Below are 20,138 nucleotides of genomic sequence, written 5' to 3' on the forward strand. Positions count from 1 at the left end.
CTTTACATTTGTCAATGTTAAACTTCATTTGCCACCTCTCAGCCCATCTGCTCAACCTTTCCAGATCCTGTTGCAGCAGCATAGTGTCAGTAGTGTCCTTGACAACCCTGCCAACCTTTGTATCATCTGCAAACTTGGACATTAAGCTTGATATACCATCATCAATATCATTTATAAATACAGAAAACAATAATGGACCCAACACTGAGCCCTGAGGGACTCCACTAATAACATTAGTCCACGATGAGCAGTGTCCATTGATTACCACTCTCTGTCTTCTCCCACTCAACCACCCCTTTATCCATAGCAGCAATTTGCCTCCAATGTCACACTGCTCCAATTTGTGTAGCAGTCTTCCATGTGCAACAGTATCAAAAGCCTTTCTAAGATCCAAGTATATAATATCAAAGTTATTCCCTGCATCCAGTTCTTTTGTGACTGCATCATAGTATCCAATCAAGTTGGTCAGGCAAGACTTCCCCTTAACAAAACCATGCTGTGTCTGAGCTATAACTGAAGTCTTGTCTAAATGATCCTGCAGTGCTTCTTTAACCAGTGCCTCCATTAATTTTCCTGGAACAGAAGTTAAGCTCACAGGTCTATAGTTACTTGTGTCAGCCTTTGATCCTCCTTTGTGAATTGGGGTCACATTTGCACATTTCCAGTCTATGGGTACCTCCCCCTGAGTCCAAGGAAGCTCTCATAATTATGGCTAAGGGTTTGCTTACTTCCTTTGCTGCCTCCTTTAATATAACTGGATAGATCCCATCCACCCCGGGTGCCTTTCTTGTGTTTATCTTCAACAGTTTCTCCTCCACTTTACTCCCAGTTATTTCAAGATTCTGTAGCTTACTGCTAGAGCTGAATACACCTCTGGCATTCCCCTTGCTGAATAACTCCTCATGTGTGAATGTCGATGCAAAATATTCATTTAGTTTGTTAGCTACCTGAGCAGGATCATCAACAGTTGACCCATCAATATCAAGTGGACCAATCTGATTCATCCCCTTCCTTCTAGAGTTTACATAAGTAAAGAACTCTTTGCTGTTTTTCTTTGCATCCCTTGCCAAGGATTTCTCGTAATCTGCCTTCGCCTGCCTAACCTCCTTTGTAACTTGGTTGCATATTAACTTGTATCTATCATAGGCTTCTGTGTCGTGTTAATTTGTAAGTATCCCATGCATTTTTCTTCTCTGCCATATGCCTCATTAGTTCATCTGACATCCATTTTGGCCTAAACTTTGAACAATATTTCTTAGTTGGTATGTAAAGCCTAGTAGCTTCCAAGATAAGTTCTTTGAATGCTTCCCATTTTGAATTTGCTGTTGGTAACATCATCAGTTGGTCCCACTGTATAGAATTTAAATACTGTCTCAGTCCATCGTAGTCGCCTTTACGGAAGCAATAACCCTTCCCTTTACCCCTAATGGTAGTTACCTCTTTCAGTAAATCCCACTTCAGCACACTGTGATCACTGCCACCTAGTGGTTCATTTATCTGCAGATTCTTAATGCTTGAAGAATCACTGCTGATAATCAAATCAAGAGTATTACTCCCTCTAGTTGCCTCCTGAACATTCTGATGTAGAAAACAATCATCCAATAAATCCACAAAAGCCTTGATAGTGTGTGAGTAACCAGCCCCCAAATTCCAGTCAATATCTGGGAAATTAAAATCTCCCATTATAAGACTCTCTGATTTACTGGCCCACTCTATTTCCCTGTACAGTTCCTTATTATACTCATCAGAGTCATTAGGCCTATAGCACACTCCTACTCTCAATTTTGATCTCCGAATGCTTATGTCACACCAAACTGACTCAACACTGCACTGTCCAGCGATGTCGACTGGCTTCACTTCCTTGGTTTTTATGTGTTTCTTAACTAATAGCATAACCCCTCCCCCCTTCCTATCCTGTCTATCCTTTCTGTAGACGTTGTACTCCCCAAATTGCAGTTCTGCATCCCTGATGTTAACAGCATAGCTCTGTTCAATTAGTTGCTGTTGTTATTCAGTGAGTTAGTGCCTAGACTCCATTCCCATCACAGAAAGGGGATGAGAACTGTAGAATGAGAATTCCTGAAAATGTTCAAAGTGTTTATTGCTAGCAAAAAGCAATTAAGTAACATTGGAAAGATTGTTGAAAGGTATTTTGTTTGTAATTTTTCTCAATTCTCTTAATGTACCATGCTTTGAGTGTGCTCTGGTCACCTCATTTGAAGTAGAAAGAACGGCTAAGGTAAAGAAAGGCAACATTATAACGACGAGAAATGTCGGATAACTTACGCGGAAAATTAGTTTCCCAACATCGGACTCTAGCGCTGCTCGCTCAGTAAACAGAAGGTAGGTGTTATCCGTCTGGAGCCAAAAGGATATATTGATTGACAGCTAGGTGTGGCAAACGATGAAATGATTGGTGGTGGGCACGACAGACGACAAGCTACTGGGTAATCATTGGTTGGCATTATAATGTTTATTTATGAGTAAAGAATGGTGCATAATAGTTTTGTGATGAATGGTAAACAGGTAATAGCAACGATGAATCTTTTAAAGATGAAAGAAATTTGTAAGGAAAATAAAGTGTTGTTTGATTTTTTGATGAAAACTAAATTAATAAAAGTTTCATTCTGTTCATTTTTATGTTCTTTGTTATGTTTTTTTCTCATTATTAAAATCAGATTTTTGGAGTTCATGAGTGTTTTTACTATATTGTTGATTTAGGTTTGGTTATGAAAAAAGGAAAATGTTTCTTTAATTTTCGTTATATTTCATAACTTGACCTTAAATGGTAGGTTAGGAAATAATAGGATAAAAATTCTTCATATATATATATATATATATAGTGAATAGCTATTGAGGTGTTGATTGATGTTATGATATGTGTGTATCTCCACGAGTGTCTTTAAAAATAAAAGTACAGTAATAAAAAATTAATATTTTGTTAATAAACAATTTATGTGCTAGTCCACCCATGATTCTAAAGAAAAAAGGTTAGGTTACCCCCTCCACTTCGGGAGGGTTTCAGGCTCCAATGGGATTCAAGTGGAGGTAACCTGACCTTTTTTCACCATTATGGAAAGTTTTAATTAGGGCATGTGCAAGTTACCATTAGTGCTTCTGAGTGCTACTAAAGTGATACTAAACCGATGTTATTGTGTGTTGTGTTCGTGCACCAATCAGCACATCGTTTGCCCCGCCTACCTGTCAATCAGTATGTCGTTCTCGACTTCGTTCCAGACCGATAACACCTACTGTCTGTTTACAGAGCGAGCATCGCTAGGGTGCTGTATCGGGAAACTAATTTTATGCGTAAGCTATCTGGCATTTCTCGTTGTTCTCGTGTTGGCTTTCTTTATCTTTGCCGAAAGAACAAGCCTGATGTAGCCGTGTGGTCAGGTGTGAGAGTGCAATAATGAACTAGCCTGTGTGACTGCTAATGGTTAATGATTTTATTGTCAAAATAATTAATCGTAAATCCCCCAGACTTAGTTGCCATGCTGGAGTGCAAACACAAACTTTGTTTCTCATGAACAATTTTCATGAGAAATTGATTTTCTTTCATAGGAGGAAAAATTTTACTTTTGAAAATTTGAGAAAATTCTTAAGTTTTTTTTTATTTTTTTATTTTTTATTTTAATGAAAACCCCCAATTACAAAAGGTAACAGAATCTGTAGATAGTACTGTGCATGGGATGAAGGATGAGAAGATGGAAGAAGATTCTTGCCATTAGAGGATGAAAGCCTTGTCAATCAATTTGGCCCTGGAGAGATTGTGCAAAGCTTTGGGGTGGCGCATTATAGCCTTAGTTGCTAGTGCACCAATAAAACCCAAATCAATCAATCAAGCAAAGCTTTGGGGTAGAATTTTTCTCAATGTGGTCTGTGTCTGTTAACAGGAGAAACTGCTTCTACAAGGATGGGATACACTTAAATAGAAGGGGTGCAAGAGTGTTTGCTGATACTGTCAAGGCAGTGGTGGGTCGGAAAACTGCTAGCTTGGGGGGAACTCACAGACTAAAAGGTTAAGTGGCCACAGGCTGAGGTGAAAGTGATTCTTGCACTGCTTCTGTTAGAATGAGCAGCGACCTTGAGGGTAGGGTGCTGGGGGTTTCAGCCACTGGTATGAGTCATTGTGAAATAAATAAATACCTGGGCTGTGTTGGGGTAACTAAGAATAGGTGCATGTATGCTTGCGTGTGCACAAATACTAGGAGTATAGTAAATAAATTTGAGGTGCTGGTCAAGACATCAAAGGCAGGTAATTCTGAAATATCAGAGACGTGGTGTCACACAGGTATAAGCAGTGCAGAATTGGAATTTGGGGATTACAATGTGTACAGAAAGGGAGGAGGAGGGGTTATGCTGTTAGTTAAGAAATGCACAAAATGTAAGGGAGTGCATTCAGGTGGTGTGACCTAAGTACTGGGAAAGAAAAAATGAGAGTAGGAGGCCTAATTACCTTAATGAGTACGACGAGCAGTTGTACAGAGAAATAGTGGGCCAGTTAATCAGATTGTATTATAATAGGGGATTTTATCTTCCCAGATAAAATCCCCTGGATATTGACTTCCCAGGTATTGACTGGAACTTGTGGGTTGGACACTTGCACACTAGCAAGGCTTTTGTGAATTTATTGGATGATTATTTTCTGCAGGATCATGTTCATGAGGCAAGCAGAGAAAGTCTTGATCTGCTTATCAGCAGTTATTATTCATGCATTAAAAATTTGCAGATAAAAGAACCACTTGATCATAGTGTACTGATGTGGGATTTACTTAAAGTCATAATTACGATCAGGGGTAAAGGGAAGAGTTTTTGGTTTCGTAAAGATGACTGTAGTGGTCTCAGAGAGTTTTTAAATTATATACAGTAGGACCAACTGATGATGTTACCAACAACAAATTCTAAATGGGAAGCATTCAAGGAATTAATCGTGGAAGTTACGAGGCTTTTCTAACCGATTAAGAAATACTGTTCATGGTTTGGACCTAAGTGGCCGTCAGACAAACTAATAAGACTCTTGACAGGAAAGAAAAAGGCATGGGATGCATATAAATTATCAGGTGACACTGAAGCCTATGGTAGATATAAGCTAATCTGTAATCACGTCACAAAAGAGGTTAGGCAAGCGAAGGTAGATTATGAGAAATCATTGGCAAAGAATGCTAAGAAAAACAGCAAAGACTTCTTTAGCTGTGTAAACTCTAGAAGGGGATGAATCAGATTGATCCACTAGATATTGATGGTTCGACTGTTCATGATCCTGCTTAGATAGCTGACAATATGAATGAGTATTTTGCTTCTACATTCACACACGAGGAATTCTTTAGGGAAGTGGCAGACAGAAGCTTATTAAACTCTAACAGGAGCTTAATGATTTTGTAATAACTGAGAGCAAAGTGGAGTTGAAATTGTTGAAGTTAAACATAAGGAAGGCACCTGGGGTGGATGGGATCTATCCAGTTATATTAGAGGTGGCAAAGGAAGTAAGCAAACCCTTAGCCATAATTACGAGAGCATCCTTGGTCTTAGGGGAAGTCCCCGCGGACTAGAGATGTGCAAATGTATCTCCAATTCACAAAGGTGGGTCAAAGGGTGACACGAGTAATTACAGACCTGTTAGTTTAACTTCTGTTCCGGGGAAAATAATGGAGTCACTGGTTAAAGAAGCATTGCAGGATCATCTACACAAGACTGCACTAATAATCTAGACACAGCATGGCTTTGTTAAGAGAAAGCCTTGCCTTACAAATTTGATTGGATTCTATGATGTGGTTGCAAAGAAACTGGATGTAAAAAATAATTTTGATATCATATACTTCGATTTCAGGAAAACTTTTGATACTGTTGCACATGGAAGACTACTGTACAAATTGGAGCAGTGTGGTATTACGGGAAAGTTGCTATAATGGATAAAAGGATGGGCGAGTGGGAGAAGACAGAGAGCGATAATCAATGTTATTAGCGGATTCCCCCAGGATTTGGTGTTGGGCCCACTGTTGTGTTATATATTTATTAATGATATTGACAAAGGTATATCATTCTTAATGTCCAAGTATGCAAATCATAATAAGGTTGGAATGGTTGTTAATGACAGTAACGGCAGTGTGCTACTACAACAATGTATTGATGTGGGAATTATTTAAAGATGTAACTACCATCAAGGCTAAAGGGAAGGGCTTTTGCTTTCTTAAAGGTGACTACAGAGGTCTCAGACAGTTTTTAAATTCTGTACAGTTAGATGAACTGATGATGTTACCAACAGTGAATTCTAAATGGGAAGCCTTCAGGGACTTAATTTTGGAGGCTACTAGGCTTTTCACTCCAACTAAGAAATACTGTTCAAGGTTTAGGCCTAAATGGATGTCAGATGAATTAATGAGGCTAGTGGCAGAGAAGAAGAATGTATGGGATGCATATAAAGTATCAGGCAATACAGAAACCTATGGCAGGTATAAAGTAGTCTGTAATGAAGTCACAAAGGAGGTTAGGCAGGCGAAGGCAGATTAGGAGTAATCTTTGGCAAAGGTGCAAAGAAAAACAGTAAGGAGTTCTTTACTTATGTAAACTCTAGAAGGAAATGGATGAATCAGATTGGGCCACTTAACATAGATGGGTTAACTATTGCTGATCATGCTCAGGTAGCAGAGAAACTGAATGAGTATTTTGCATCTACATTCACACACGAGGAGTTATTCAATGAGGGGAATGCCAGAAGTTTATCAAATGCTGACAGGAAGCTAAGTGATTTTGAAATAACTGAGAGCAGAGTGGAGGAGAAATTGTTGAAGTTAAACATAAGGAATGCACCTCGGGTGTACAGGATATATCCAATTATATTAAAGGAGGCAGCAAAGGAAGTAAGCAAACCCTTAGCCATGATTATGAGAGCTTCCTTGGACTCAGTGGAGGTCCCCATGGACTGGAGGTGTGCAAATGTATCACCAATTCACAAAGGAGGTTCAAAAGGTGACACAAGTAACTACAGACCTGTTAGTTTAATTTGTGTGCAGGGGAAAATAATGGAATCACTGGTTAAAGAAGCATTGCAGAATCATCTAGACAAGACCGCAATAATAGTTAAGACACAGCATGGGTTTGTCAAAGGGAGGTCTTGTCTGACCAATTTGATTGGTTACTATGATGTGGGCACAAAGGAACTGAATGCCAAAAATAATTTTGAGGAAAGCTTTTGTTACTATTGCACATGGAAGACTGCTGTACACATTGGAGAGGTATGGCATCAAGTGTAAGCTGCTACAATGGATAAAGGGATGGTTGAGTGGGAGACAACAGAGAGTGGTAATCAACGGACGCTGCTCTTCGTGGACAAATGTTGTTAGTGGAGTTCCCCAGGGTTCGTTGTTTTGCCTATTTAACAGTGATATTGATGAAGGTTTATCAGGTTTAATGTCCAAGTTTGCAGATGATACAAAGGTTGGCAGGGTTGTTAACGACAGTATGATATTCCAACTGGATCTAGATAAGTTGGGAAAATGGACTGAGAAGTGGCAACTGAAGTTTAACATTGACAAATGCAAAGTACTGCATATGGGTAGCAATAACCGAAGAGAAACGTACCAACTGGGTGGTACTGCACTCAGGGAAGTGGAAAGTAAAAAGGATCAGGGGATAATTGTGCAGCCAAATATGAAGTTCACTGAGCAGTGCAGACGGGCTGCCAGGGCAGGTCATGGAGTCTTGTCAATGATATATTGGAATTTTGCTAGCAGGGACAGGGAGGTGATAATCCCGTTATACAAGGCAATGGTCAGGCCACACCTAGAGTACTGTGTACAGGTCTGGAGGCCTCATTTTAGGAAGGATGTAGAGTTGCTAGAATGAGTACAAAGAACGGCAACAAAATTGGTGAGGGGAACAAAGGAGTGCTCTTACCAAGAAAGGCTTAAGTTCTGCAAATTGCAGTGCCTGGAGAGTAGGCACCTGTGAGGTGATCTGATTGAGGTGTATAAGGCCTTGAATAGATTGAGCATGCTGAATGCTGATGGGATTCTTCGTCTTGCTCAGACTAAGAACCTGAGGGGGCACAGTTTCAAATTGAGGGAAGATAGTTGTAGAATAGATGTGCGGAAATTTGCCTTAGCCAGCGGGTAGTTGATTGGTGGAACAGGCTTCCTTCTTTTGTTGTGGAAGCTAATAGCCTAAATAAATTTAAGGCTGGGCTGGACAGGCATTTAGAACGAATGGAGGGATGAAATGGGAAGGTTTTTTTTTTTTTGTTTGCATTTTGTTCTGATGCTGCATAAGCTTGCTTTCTTGCATCGTATGCCTCTACTAATGCTAACAGGATCTAGAAAATTTGGCAGATGGGCCGAGAAGTGGCAGCTGAAGCTTGACATTGACAAATTCAAAGTACTGCTTATGGGTAGAATTAATCCCAGAGAAACATAGCAACTGTGTGGTACTACACTTAGGGTGGTAGAAAATGATAAAGACCTGGGAGTAATTGTGCAGTCAGATATGAAGTTTTCTGAGCAGTGGAGACAGGCTGCCAGAGCAGATCATGGGGTATTGTCAGTGATATACAGGAATTTTGCTAGTAGGAAAAAGGAGGTGATTATCCCTTTGTATAAGGCAATGGTCTGGCCATGCCTTGAATACTGCCTGCATGTCTGGAAGCCTGATTTTAGGAAGGATGTAGAATGATTGAGTGAGTATAGAGAAGGACAACGAGATTGGGTTCACTTACCAAGAAAGACTTAAACTCTACAAATTGCAGCTTCTGGAGACTAGGTACCTGCGAAGTTGTCTTATTGAGGTGTATATGGCCTTGAATCGGTTGAGCCGGCTCATTTCTCATGGGATTCTTCTGCTTTCTCAGAGTATGAACCTGAGGGGCCATAAATTGAAATTGAGGAAAGGCAGTTATAGAATGCCGGTTATAGAATGCCGGTTGAGCCGGCTCATTTCTCATGGGATTCTTCTGCTTTCTCAGAGTATGAACCTGAGGGGCCATAAATTGAAATTGAGGAAAGGCAGTTATAGAATAGATGTATGGAAGTTTTCCTTTAGCTGGTGGTTGATTGATTGCTGGAACAAACTTCCATCTGTCATTGTGGAAGTTGATAGCTTAAATAAATTCAAGGAGGAACTCAATAAACTTTTAAAGGGAATGGATGAGTGAAACTTTTTTTTTTTGGATGATATTATATAAGCTCATATGCTTGCTTTCTTACATCACATGCCTCTACTATTACTACTATTTGATTTTAATATTCAGGAAATATGTGTGAAGGGAGGTTGTTTCAGAAAACAGGAGTTGAAAGTATAAAAGAAGAAGAAGAGAAGCTGGTTCTGCGAGTTTGAAGTTGGACTGTAAAAGGATGCTGATGTGTATGACGAGATTTTCATGTATCAACGAATGGTGTAAAAGAATGCTGTGCCTCTTGAAATTTTAGAGAGATGATTAAAAGATTTAAAAGATGCCCACGTCCAGCAACTTTGGAAAATGGAAACAACTAGATGGCAATCTGCCAATATGAAGTTGAACTTAGATAGATAGAATTTACCTATTTACCAGACATTTTTTTTTTTTGCTTTTCAGTGCCTAAGCATCTAGACTTTTCATTAATGACTTATGGTTACTGCAATAATAGTGTTCATAATTCTAATCTTTTTCTTTTTTTAATATTTCTTTAAAGAAAAGAAAAACGGCAAAGGAAGGGGGAGGCTCGGCAGTCTAGTATATCTGCTGCCGAAGTGAAAGAGGAAGAACCAACTGATCTCAGAATTGCCAGGAAGCGGCAGATTATGGAAAAGTCAGCTGAAACAAATGGATGCGAAGATGGACCAACTACACTACCCATCTCAAACCATACTGATTCACCTCAGGTAACATTTGTCTTGTGTTCTTATTGCTTAATCAATTTTTCACTGTACATTTCATTGTAGTCAGAAAATTTCACATTGGCCTCTTGTTTATGATTTATGTTAATTTAAATGTCATTATTAATACATTATTAATAGAGATGTGGACCATTTCATATCATAAAATTAGATTTTATACTATTTTTGTTCTGAAATTGGATGATAGTTGCTAAATGTGGTTACATCTTTAGGGAAAGAGAAAGCTGAAAATTAAGTTTTTACTCCAGCAGATTTGAAAATAATGTTAGACTAAGTAAAAGAACAAAAAACAAACAAAAAAACAAACAAACAAACATTCAAATTGTTTTCTGATAAGTAGGACTTATAAAGTACTAAGCAAATTATCTGTGGTATCATAACTAACTCTTGAACAATGTGAGGAGTTGCTAATTGTATATTTTTGATGTTTGCTAATAATAATTACTCTAATTCAAAATAAAGTAGCACAGTGTTTATCTTACCTAGCCATTTAATAGTGTGAGTAGTTAATGCATGTTTAAATTTTCTTTATAAGATTTTTGACCTAATTCAAATAATTACTTTTTGAAAAAATAAAAATAGCACAATATTTTCTGGTAACTCTGGTCCTTGAGGCTGTCACAGACATTCTCTCAGATATGGCAGACAAGCTGTACTTGCTACCTGGGAGTCTAAAACGCTGATGGAACTGATATTCGGGTGACACTCAAGTCAAGTGGACCCAATTTCGGCGAAGTCCGGACGGTCTGTGACAGCTAAATCCTCTGCTTGCACCTTCATGATGGTGGGACTGTTAGTAATCCTGGGTATAACCGCCATGCACAAGTACATGGTGGGTGACCACCCAAGGGTGAACCAATGTAAGCAGGGGTCGAGGTGTGGTGCCCACACCACATGGAGGAACGCCGCCCCTCTATGTTACCAAGCAGTACTAGGTGGTAGATGACTCTCATTAACTGGTGAAATACCACCACTTTGCTTATTGGAGGCTTGAAGTGGTGGAACCCATGTTTAGTCTCTAGAGCTAAGTTCCAGTCAACCCTTCCCTATCTCTTCCATCATGCAGTATGATTGATGACTTTTGAGGTTATGATGAACATCGTGGCGGGATATTCCTTAGATTTCGAGGGTACAGCTCTAAAATGGTGTTCGCAGGCCGGCCGCTAGTTAGTAAACCGGACTGAATCTATTGGTAACTCTCTAGGAGGCTTCTGGATCAGCTAGTGTATAATCTTGCTACTTCTACTCTGCCAGATAGTGACTGGAGGGAGTCCGAGTAGTGTGTATGCGGGGAGCATTGTCGAGGCCACGTTATGTCAAGGATCTGGGTATATTCTTAGCACGTGTACGCCATATCCAAAAATTTCATTACTTCATACAGCATGTCCCACCCACTTTTTCTTACTATAATAGTTCAGTTATATATATATATATAAAAGAGTTCAGTTATCTGTTCCACATCAATGGCTGCAAAAAGTGCTACAAAAGTGAGAAATTCATTAATAAAGATAACTGAAAAATTACTTTCTTTCTGGATAGATCTTAATCAAAAGAGAATGCCTCTTAGTTCAGATATTATTCGCACCAAAACTCTGCAAATTTTTAATCGCTTAAAACAAGAAGCCGGTCCATCCAATGCAGACGTCTTTCAGGCCAGTAAGGGTTGGTTTGAAAACTAAAAAACACCAGTCTTCACAATCTAAAATTAATGGGCGAAACAGCCAGTGCCGATATACGGAAGCTGCTTCTTTGTATCTGAAAACTTTCAAGGATGTTATTGCGACTCAGGGCTATCTAGCAAGTCAAGTGTTTAATGCTGACGAGACCGGCTTATTTTGGAAGCTTATGCCAAACTGAACATTCATTTCAAAAGAAAAGAAAACCGCCCTAGGATTCAAACCTGCAAAAGATAGGTTAACACTTTTATTATGTGGCAATGCAGAGGGTGACTTTAAGTGTAAACTGCTTCTAATTTATAAGTCAGAAAATCCTCGTGCTTTTAAAGGAATATCAAAAAGCTTCTTACCAGTTCATTGGAGATCGAGTAAAAAAGCCTGGATGACAGCTAAAACTTTGAGGATTGGTTTTTAAATTGCTTTTGCATCAAAACAAAAAGATGTTTTCTGATGAAGAACATAGCATTCAAAATCTTGCTCATTCTTGACAATGTGCCCAGTCATCCTGCACATTTGTCTGATCTGCACCCAAATGTGAAAGTTACCCTTCTTCCAGCGAATACAAGTTCGTTAATTCAGCTGATGGACCAAGGTGTTATGTCATCCTTTAAACTTTATTACCTAAGAAGATCTTTTTTTTACAATTGGTAGAAACTACTGATGGAATGGGCAGTCTTTCAATTCGAGATTATTGGTGGAGTTATAATATTCTTGATGCTGTAAAAAATATTGAATTCGCATGGGGTGAAGTTAAGAATTCAACAATGAATGCATTGTCGAAAAAGCTGTGGCCACAAAGTTGCACTAAAGAAGCCACGGTCAAAATGCCGGATGAAGTTGAGATTGTGAGAATTGGCAAAATGATTAGCGGAGAAGGATTTGAAGAACTGGAACCAGCAGATATCACAGAAGTCCTTGAATCTCATAGAGAACAATTATCAGTGGACGATATTTTTTCCCAATGTGAAAAAGAAGATGATAAAAACGAAGAAGATGCACACAAAAATTTGACCACGAAGAGACTAGCTGAATTTTTAAGATTTGCAAATTAGCTTAGCCAAGAAGCTCTAGATATGGATCGTAATTTGGAGAGGAGTTTAAATTTTTGCAGAACTTTATCATTAGCTTTAGTTCCTTATGAAGAAATTTATAGAGAAAAACAGCATGCTTCTAAGCAAACAATTTTAACAAATTTTTTTCAAAAAGTTCGGATACTTTGCAAGTTTATCACAGGAAAACAGTGACGAGAAGCAATGAATTTACATTAAAAATCTGGAGGTAAGTATTAGCAAGATTAATTTTTTCCCTTTTTGTCTTACTGAATGAAGACTATTTTTCAATTTAATTTTTTTTGTACATTTTTTTTGTGTACAGCTATGCAACCCTCATTATGTCATATAAACTATGTTTTGCATTGTGCAGATTTGGACTGCACGATGTTTTCCCGGAACCTAACCCCCCGCGCAAATCGGGGGATGACTGTATTTTGCATTTGTGAGTCTTAAATTTAAATTGCTATTTCTCAGTTCATCTGCCTAATTTTTATCGATCTTGTGCAATAGCATACTTTGATCACTGTCATTAACTGCCCTACCAACTTTGAATCATTTGCAAACTTAGACATTAAACCTGATATGTCTTCATCAGTAGCATTAATAAATACAGAAGACAACAATAGGCCTAGCACCAAACTCTGGAGGACTCCACTAAAAACATTAGTTTGTTGGAGGGCATCGTCCATTGATAAGCACTGTCTGTATTTTCCCAGTCAACCCTCTCTTTATCCATAGCAGCAACTTGCTGTTGATGCCATTCTGCTTCAGTTTGTACAACAGTCCTTTGTGTGAAACCATATCAGAAACTTTCCTGAAATCGAAGTATTTCATCTGTAACTGCACCATATTATTCAGTCAGATTTGTCAGACAAGATCACTTCTTAACATAATGATATAGTTTTCAGGCAGCACTGGTGGGGGGGGGGGTCTTCCTCAAATTTTCACAGTAGCTCTGTGATGTATAACTAAAGGCCAAAATGTATGAGTGTAGGCATGTGCAGTATAGTTGGATTGTGTTGTTCTTCTGGCCATTTAGCCACAAAGCCTCCAGGGACACTGCATTGTCCGTCACTACTTCGGGGAGGTAGGCCAAGTGAAAGAGGCCTTAAGATTCTGGCTGGTTCCAACAGAGAGTTGCAAAATATATATATATATATATATGTATTGATCAAGAACATGGGAAGAGGGGGAAAGAGGTCATCCTAACAAAGGCAGTTACTTGAAGTAACTGACCAGAGGTTATATGAAATAGGTAGAAGGGGAAGAGAATACCCAAAGCAATAGTCATAGGCTAACAGACTGTTCTTTGAGGTAGCCAGACGGCATCCCATGTGGGTCGGCTCTAGAAATCCCATATCATTCAAGGATGATGTCAGCAAGATTACATAGTGTATGGATTGCACCAGAGTGATGTCAAAGTCCTTTGGGAGTATTTTTCCATCTAGTCTACCAGATATGGGGGAAGTGGTTGTTGTTATCTTTTATCTCCTTGATGTGGTTTGCCATATTTATAGTTATAATTTCTAGGATGGTGGTGGTGGGTATTCTTTTGTGCAGTCTATATAGGAGTTCATTGTGAACGACCTCTAGGTCCAGGGATAGAGTTCTTGCAAGATATTGGAGGGCTGAAGTGCTGCTGACTGTGCAGGATGTACAGGAAATGTAGAGAAGCATTGTTCTTTGAATGGACTATAGCTTTCTGGAGTTATTTGCTAGGACAGCTCTGTTAGCCCATGCACCAATACCACAACAAACAATGGGGAGAAAAGCAACTTCATATAGAAGTGTCATGGTTTTGCACTCCAGTCTTAGTTAGCACAAGTGATGCGCTTAAGCATTGCTGCCTACTTTCTAATCCTGGTTGCAAGGTAGGTCAGTTCGGGCGTGGGGTTGAAGGTGAGTTTGTTGTTGATTGTTAGCATTAGCTTTAGTAGTGGCATATGATGCAAGAAAGCTAGCTTATACAGCATCACAAAAAAAAAAAAAAAAAAAAAAAACCCAATCCAACAACTTTTCCATTTGTTCTAAAAGTTTGTCTAGTTCTTCCTTGAATTTATTTAAGCTACCAACTTCCACAATGTCAGATGGAACGTTGTTCCTGCAATCAACCACTCGCTGGCTAAAGGCAAATTTCTGCACATCTGTTCTGCAACTGTCTTTCCTCAATTTTCAATTTCGGCTTCCTCAAGTGCGTAATCTGAACAAGAGGAAAAATCCTATCAGTATTGAGCTTGCTCAAACCATTCAAAGCCTTAAACACCTCAATCAGATCACTAGATGCTGCAAGGATTCGGTTTTTTAGGTTGTCACAGACATTCTCTCAGATATGCCAGACAAGCTGTACTTTCTATCTGGTAGTCTAAAATGCGGATGGAACTGATATTCGGGAGACATTCAAGTTAAGTGGACCCAATTTCGGCGAAGTCTGGATGGTCTGTGACACTCAGGTTCTTTGCTTGTACCTTCATGATGGTGGGACTTAGCTTAGAAGAGACTAGCTGAATTTTTAAGATTTGCAAATTAGCTTAGCCAAGAAGCTCTAGATATGGATCGTAATTTGGAGAGGAGTTTAAATTTTTGCAGAACTTTATCATTAGCTTTAGTTCCTTATGAAGAAATTTATAGAGAAAAACAGCATGCTTCTAAGCAAACAATTTTAACAAATTTTTTTCAAAAAGTTCGGATACTTTGCAAGTTTATCACAGGAAAACAGTGACGAGAAGCAATGAATTTACATTAAAAATCTGGAGGTAAGTATTAGCAAGATTAATTTTTTCCCTTTTTGTCTTACTGAATGAAGACTATTTTTCAATTTAATTTTTTTTGTACATTTTTTTTGTGTACAGCTATGCAACCCTCATTATGTCATATAAACTATGTTTTGCATTGTGCAGATTTGGACTGCACGATGTTTTCCCGGAACCTAACCCCCCGCGCAAATCGGGGGATGACTGTATTTTGCATTTGTGAGTCTTAAATTTAAATTGCTATTTCTCAGTTCATCTGCCTAATTTTTATCGATCTTGTGCAATAGCATACTTTGATCACTGTCATTAACTGCCCTACCAACTTTGAATCATTTGCAAACTTAGACATTAAACCTGATATGTCTTCATCAGTAGCATTAATAAATACAGAAGACAACAATAGGCCTAGCACCAAACTCTGGAGGACTCCACTAAAAACATTAGTTTGTTGGAGGGCATCGTCCATTGATAAGCACTGTCTGTATTTTCCCAGTCAACCCTCTCTTTATCCATAGCAGCAACTTGCTGTTGATGCCATTCTGCTTCAGTTTGTACAACAGTCCTTTGTGTGAAACCATATCAGAAACTTTCCTGAAATCGAAGTATTTCATCTGTAACTGCACCATATTATTCAGTCAGATTTGTCAGACAAGATCACTTCTTAACATAATGATATAGTTTTCAGGCAGCACTGGTGGGGGGGGGGGTCTTCCTCAAATTTTCACAGTAGCTCTGTGATGTATAACTAAAGGCCAAAATGTATGAGTGTAGGCATGTGCAGTATAGTTGGATTGTGTTGTTCTTCTGGCCATTTAGCCACAAAGCCTCCAGGGACACTGCATTGTCCGTCACTACTTCGGGGAGGTAGGCCAAGTGAAAGAGGCCTTAAGATTCTGGCTGGTTCCAACAGAGAGTTGCAAAATATATATATATATATATATGTATTGATCAAGAACATGGGAAGAGGGGGAAAGAGGTCATCCTAACAAAGGCAGTTACTTGAAGTAACTGACCAGAGGTTATATGAAATAGGTAGAAGGGGAAGAGAATACCCAAAGCAATAGTCATAGGCTAACAGACTGTTCTTTGAGGTAGCCAGACGGCATCCCATGTGGGTCGGCTCTAGAAATCCCATATCATTCAAGGATGATGTCAGCAAGATTACATAGTGTATGGATTGCACCAGAGTGATGTCAAAGTCCTTTGGGAGTATTTTTCCATCTAGTCTACCAGATATGGGGGAAGTGGTTGTTGTTATCTTTTATCTCCTTGATGTGGTTTGCCATATTTATAGTTATAATTTCTAGGATGGTGGTGGTGGGTATTCTTTTGTGCAGTCTATATAGGAGTTCATTGTGAACGACCTCTAGGTCCAGGGATAGAGTTCTTGCAAGATATTGGAGGGCTGAAGTGCTGCTGACTGTGCAGGATGTACAGGAAATGTAGAGAAGCATTGTTCTTTGAATGGACTATAGCTTTCTGGAGTTATTTGCTAGGACAGCTCTGTTAGCCCATGCACCAATACCACAACAAACAATGGGGAGAAAAGCAACTTCATATAGAAGTGTCATGGTTTTGCACTCCAGTCTTAGTTAGCACAAGTGATGCGCTTAAGCATTGCTGCCTACTTTCTAATCCTGGTTGCAAGGTAGGTCAGTTCGGGCGTGGGGTTGAAGGTGAGTTTGTTGTTGATTGTTAGCATTAGCTTTAGTAGTGGCATATGATGCAAGAAAGCTAGCTTATACAGCATCACAAAAAAAAAAAAAAAAAAAAAAACCCAATCCAACAACTTTTCCATTTGTTCTAAAAGTTTGTCTAGTTCTTCCTTGAATTTATTTAAGCTACCAACTTCCACAATGTCAGATGGAACGTTGTTCCTGCAATCAACCACTCGCTGGCTAAAGGCAAATTTCTGCACATCTGTTCTGCAACTGTCTTTCCTCAATTTTCAATTTCGGCTTCCTCAAGTGCGTAATCTGAACAAGAGGAAAAATCCTATCAGTATTGAGCTTGCTCAAACCATTCAAAGCCTTAAACACCTCAATCAGATCACTAGATGCTGCAAGGATTCGGTTTTTTAGGTTGTCACAGACATTCTCTCAGATATGCCAGACAAGCTGTACTTTCTATCTGGTAGTCTAAAATGCGGATGGAACTGATATTCGGGAGACATTCAAGTTAAGTGGACCCAATTTCGGCGAAGTCTGGATGGTCTGTGACACTCAGGTTCTTTGCTTGTACCTTCATGATGGTGGGACTTTAGTAATCCTGGGTATAACCTCTATGCACTAGCACACTGTGGGTGACCACCCAGGTGTTAACCAATGTAAGCAGGGGGTGGAGGTGTGGCATCCACACCACATGGAGGAATGCCACCCCTCTATGTTACCAGGCAATACTAGGTGGTAGATGACTCTCATCAACCGGCGAAATACCACCACTTTGCTTATTGGAGGCTTGGAGTGGTGGAACCCATGTTTAGTCTCCAGAGCTAATTCCGGTCAACCTTTCCCAATCTCTTCCATCATGCAGTATGACTGATGACTTGTGAGGTTATGATGACCAACGTGGCAAGATCCAATCTTCCTTACATTTCAAGGGTACAGCTCTAAAACGGTGTTCGCAGGCCAGCCACTAGTTAGTACATCGGAGCGAACCTATTGGTAACTCTTTAGTAGGCTTCCGGATCTGCTAGTGTATAATCTTGCTACCTCTAATCTGCCAGATAGTGATTGGAGGGAGTCCGAGTAGTGTGTATGCGGGGGGGGGGGGGCATTGTCGAGGCCTCATTATGTCAAGAATCTGGGTATATTCTTGACCATGTCCAAAATTTCATGCCATATTCAAAAATTCATTTATATTCCATATCCAAAAATTCATTACTTCATAAAGCATGTCACCCCCCCCCACACTTTTTCTTACTATCGAATACACCGTGAATTGTCAAACTAATAGAGTAAGTTTATCTGCGAAAAGATCTAAACCTCCCAAACACTTCCTAGTTCATTTCACAAATATACGTAGTCTCTGTTCTAATCTCAACGATGTCCATTTCCTCTTGCAGTCTGCCAAACCCCATGTAATTTTTTCTGACAGAATCTCAGTTATCGGTTGATTCAATTAGATGTGTGGAAATTTGCCTTTAGCCAGCGGGTAGTTGTTTGGTGGAACAGACTTCCATCCCTTGTTGTGGAAGTTGATAGCCTAAATAAAAGGCTCAGCTGGACAGGTATTTCGAACAAACGCAGGGGTGAAATGGACGGGTTTTTTTTTTTATTTTTGGCTGATGCTGCATAAGCTTGCTTTCTTGCATCATATGCCTCTACTAATGTTAATGCTAATGCCAACTACTGCACATCTCAGTTGCCCAAATTATTTGCTGTATGATTCCTTTCGCCTCAAAGGTGGTACTTGTGCATATGTCTGTTCCGATATTCCCTGTCAGAGACTTGGTAATTTGGAATCTCCTCTCTTTGATCTTCTCTGGCTTAAAATCTCTCTACCTCATTGTGTCAAATTCATCTGTTGTGTCTATCGTTCTCCCAACTCCACTAATCACTTGGGGCTCTTCGACTTCCTCTCTTTGCAACTTAACTTTCTCCAGTCCAATTTTCTTTGGTGATTTTAATGTTCACAACTCCAGCTGGCTTCCATTTTCTAGTCACACCGATCCATCTGGTCGAGATGCTGAGGCTTTTGCAATTACTAATGACCTTGCACAGATTGTTCATTTACCTACAAGAATACCTGACAATCCTAACCATGGCGCCTCCGTAGCCAGGTTTGCAGGAGCAGCAGTGCGTAGCACACGCTTCTTAATTAGACCGGAGTTCAAGCCTGTGACCACCAAATACGGAGGATGTGAAAGGTCAGGGAATGGCCACCGCATATCCCCGGAGCAATATGGCCTTAGTTGCCTCTCCTAAAAACCAAATAATAACAACAACAATCCTAACCATACAGGCAACACGCTTGATCTTTTTCTCACAAACAACCCTTCTAAGTACATGTTAGAAGTGAATAGTCCTTTAGGCACCTCAGATCACAACTTGGTGATTGTCTCTTCTCCAGCGGAGCCTTTATCTCATGGCTATTCCCAACCTCTTGTTGGGAATAGCCACGAGAATGCAAAATTACAAAAATGCAAAATAGAATGACCTGTGAGATTTCTTTTCTTCTTTTCCTGGTTCGGATTACTGTTTCATAACTTCTGATGTCAGTGTTTGCTCAGATAGTGTCAGTGAACTTATTCTTGTAGGACTGGAATCCTTTATTCCTCACTCCACTTTAAAATCTCGTCCTTTATCTAAATCTTGGTTTTGCAATAAATGTGTTAAGGCTGTTGAAGAGAAGAACGTTGCATATCGTAATTGGATTGTTTCTAATTCTTCAGTTTCATTTTCTGCCTACACCAAAGGTTGCAACAATTGTAAAGCAGTTAATAATCACACCAAACTAGATTTTTAGCAGTCTAAGAGTAGAAAACTTGTTCTTGTCCTAATAGTAGCTGAGTATTCTGGTTTCTTGTGAAAGCTATCGGCCACAACTTTTGCCCATCTCTGCTCCCACCTGTGTGAAAACCAGATGTTGTCACTTCAGCCAAGGATAAAGCTGACCTGCTAGCATTCCATTTTTCTTTCACCTCATGTATTAATGATCTTGGTAAAACACCTCCCACAATTCCCAACATGCTCCATTTAATACCTCCTGTGGTCTTCTGCCAAAAGGATGTCAGAAGGGTTTTGACAAATCTTGATGCTAAGAAAGCTCCAGGTCCTGATGGCATTTCTCCA

At 39.5% G+C, this 20,138-nt stretch overlaps 1 protein-coding gene across 4 annotated transcripts in view; it reads left to right on the plus strand.

Moving 5' to 3' along the window:
* Window positions 1-20,138, plus strand: part of LOC150084913 (poly [ADP-ribose] polymerase tankyrase-like) — a 1,170,388-nt gene that overhangs the window by 129,924 nt on the left and 1,020,326 nt on the right. For all 4 annotated transcript variants that reach the window (XM_090376702.1, XM_090376704.1, XM_090376701.1 and 1 more), the window contains one exon: window positions 9,663-9,852. In XM_090376702.1, coding sequence (XP_090232828.1) covers window positions 9,663-9,852 — 190 coding nt within the window. The remainder of the gene's footprint in view (window positions 1-9,662; window positions 9,853-20,138) is intronic.

The sequence above is a fragment of the Mastigoproctus giganteus genome, chromosome 6 (genome assembly GCF_048544385.1).
Source record: "Mastigoproctus giganteus isolate SK-2022 chromosome 6, ASM4854438v1, whole genome shotgun sequence".
In the NCBI taxonomy this organism is placed as follows: Eukaryota; Metazoa; Arthropoda; class Arachnida; order Uropygi; family Thelyphonidae; genus Mastigoproctus; species Mastigoproctus giganteus.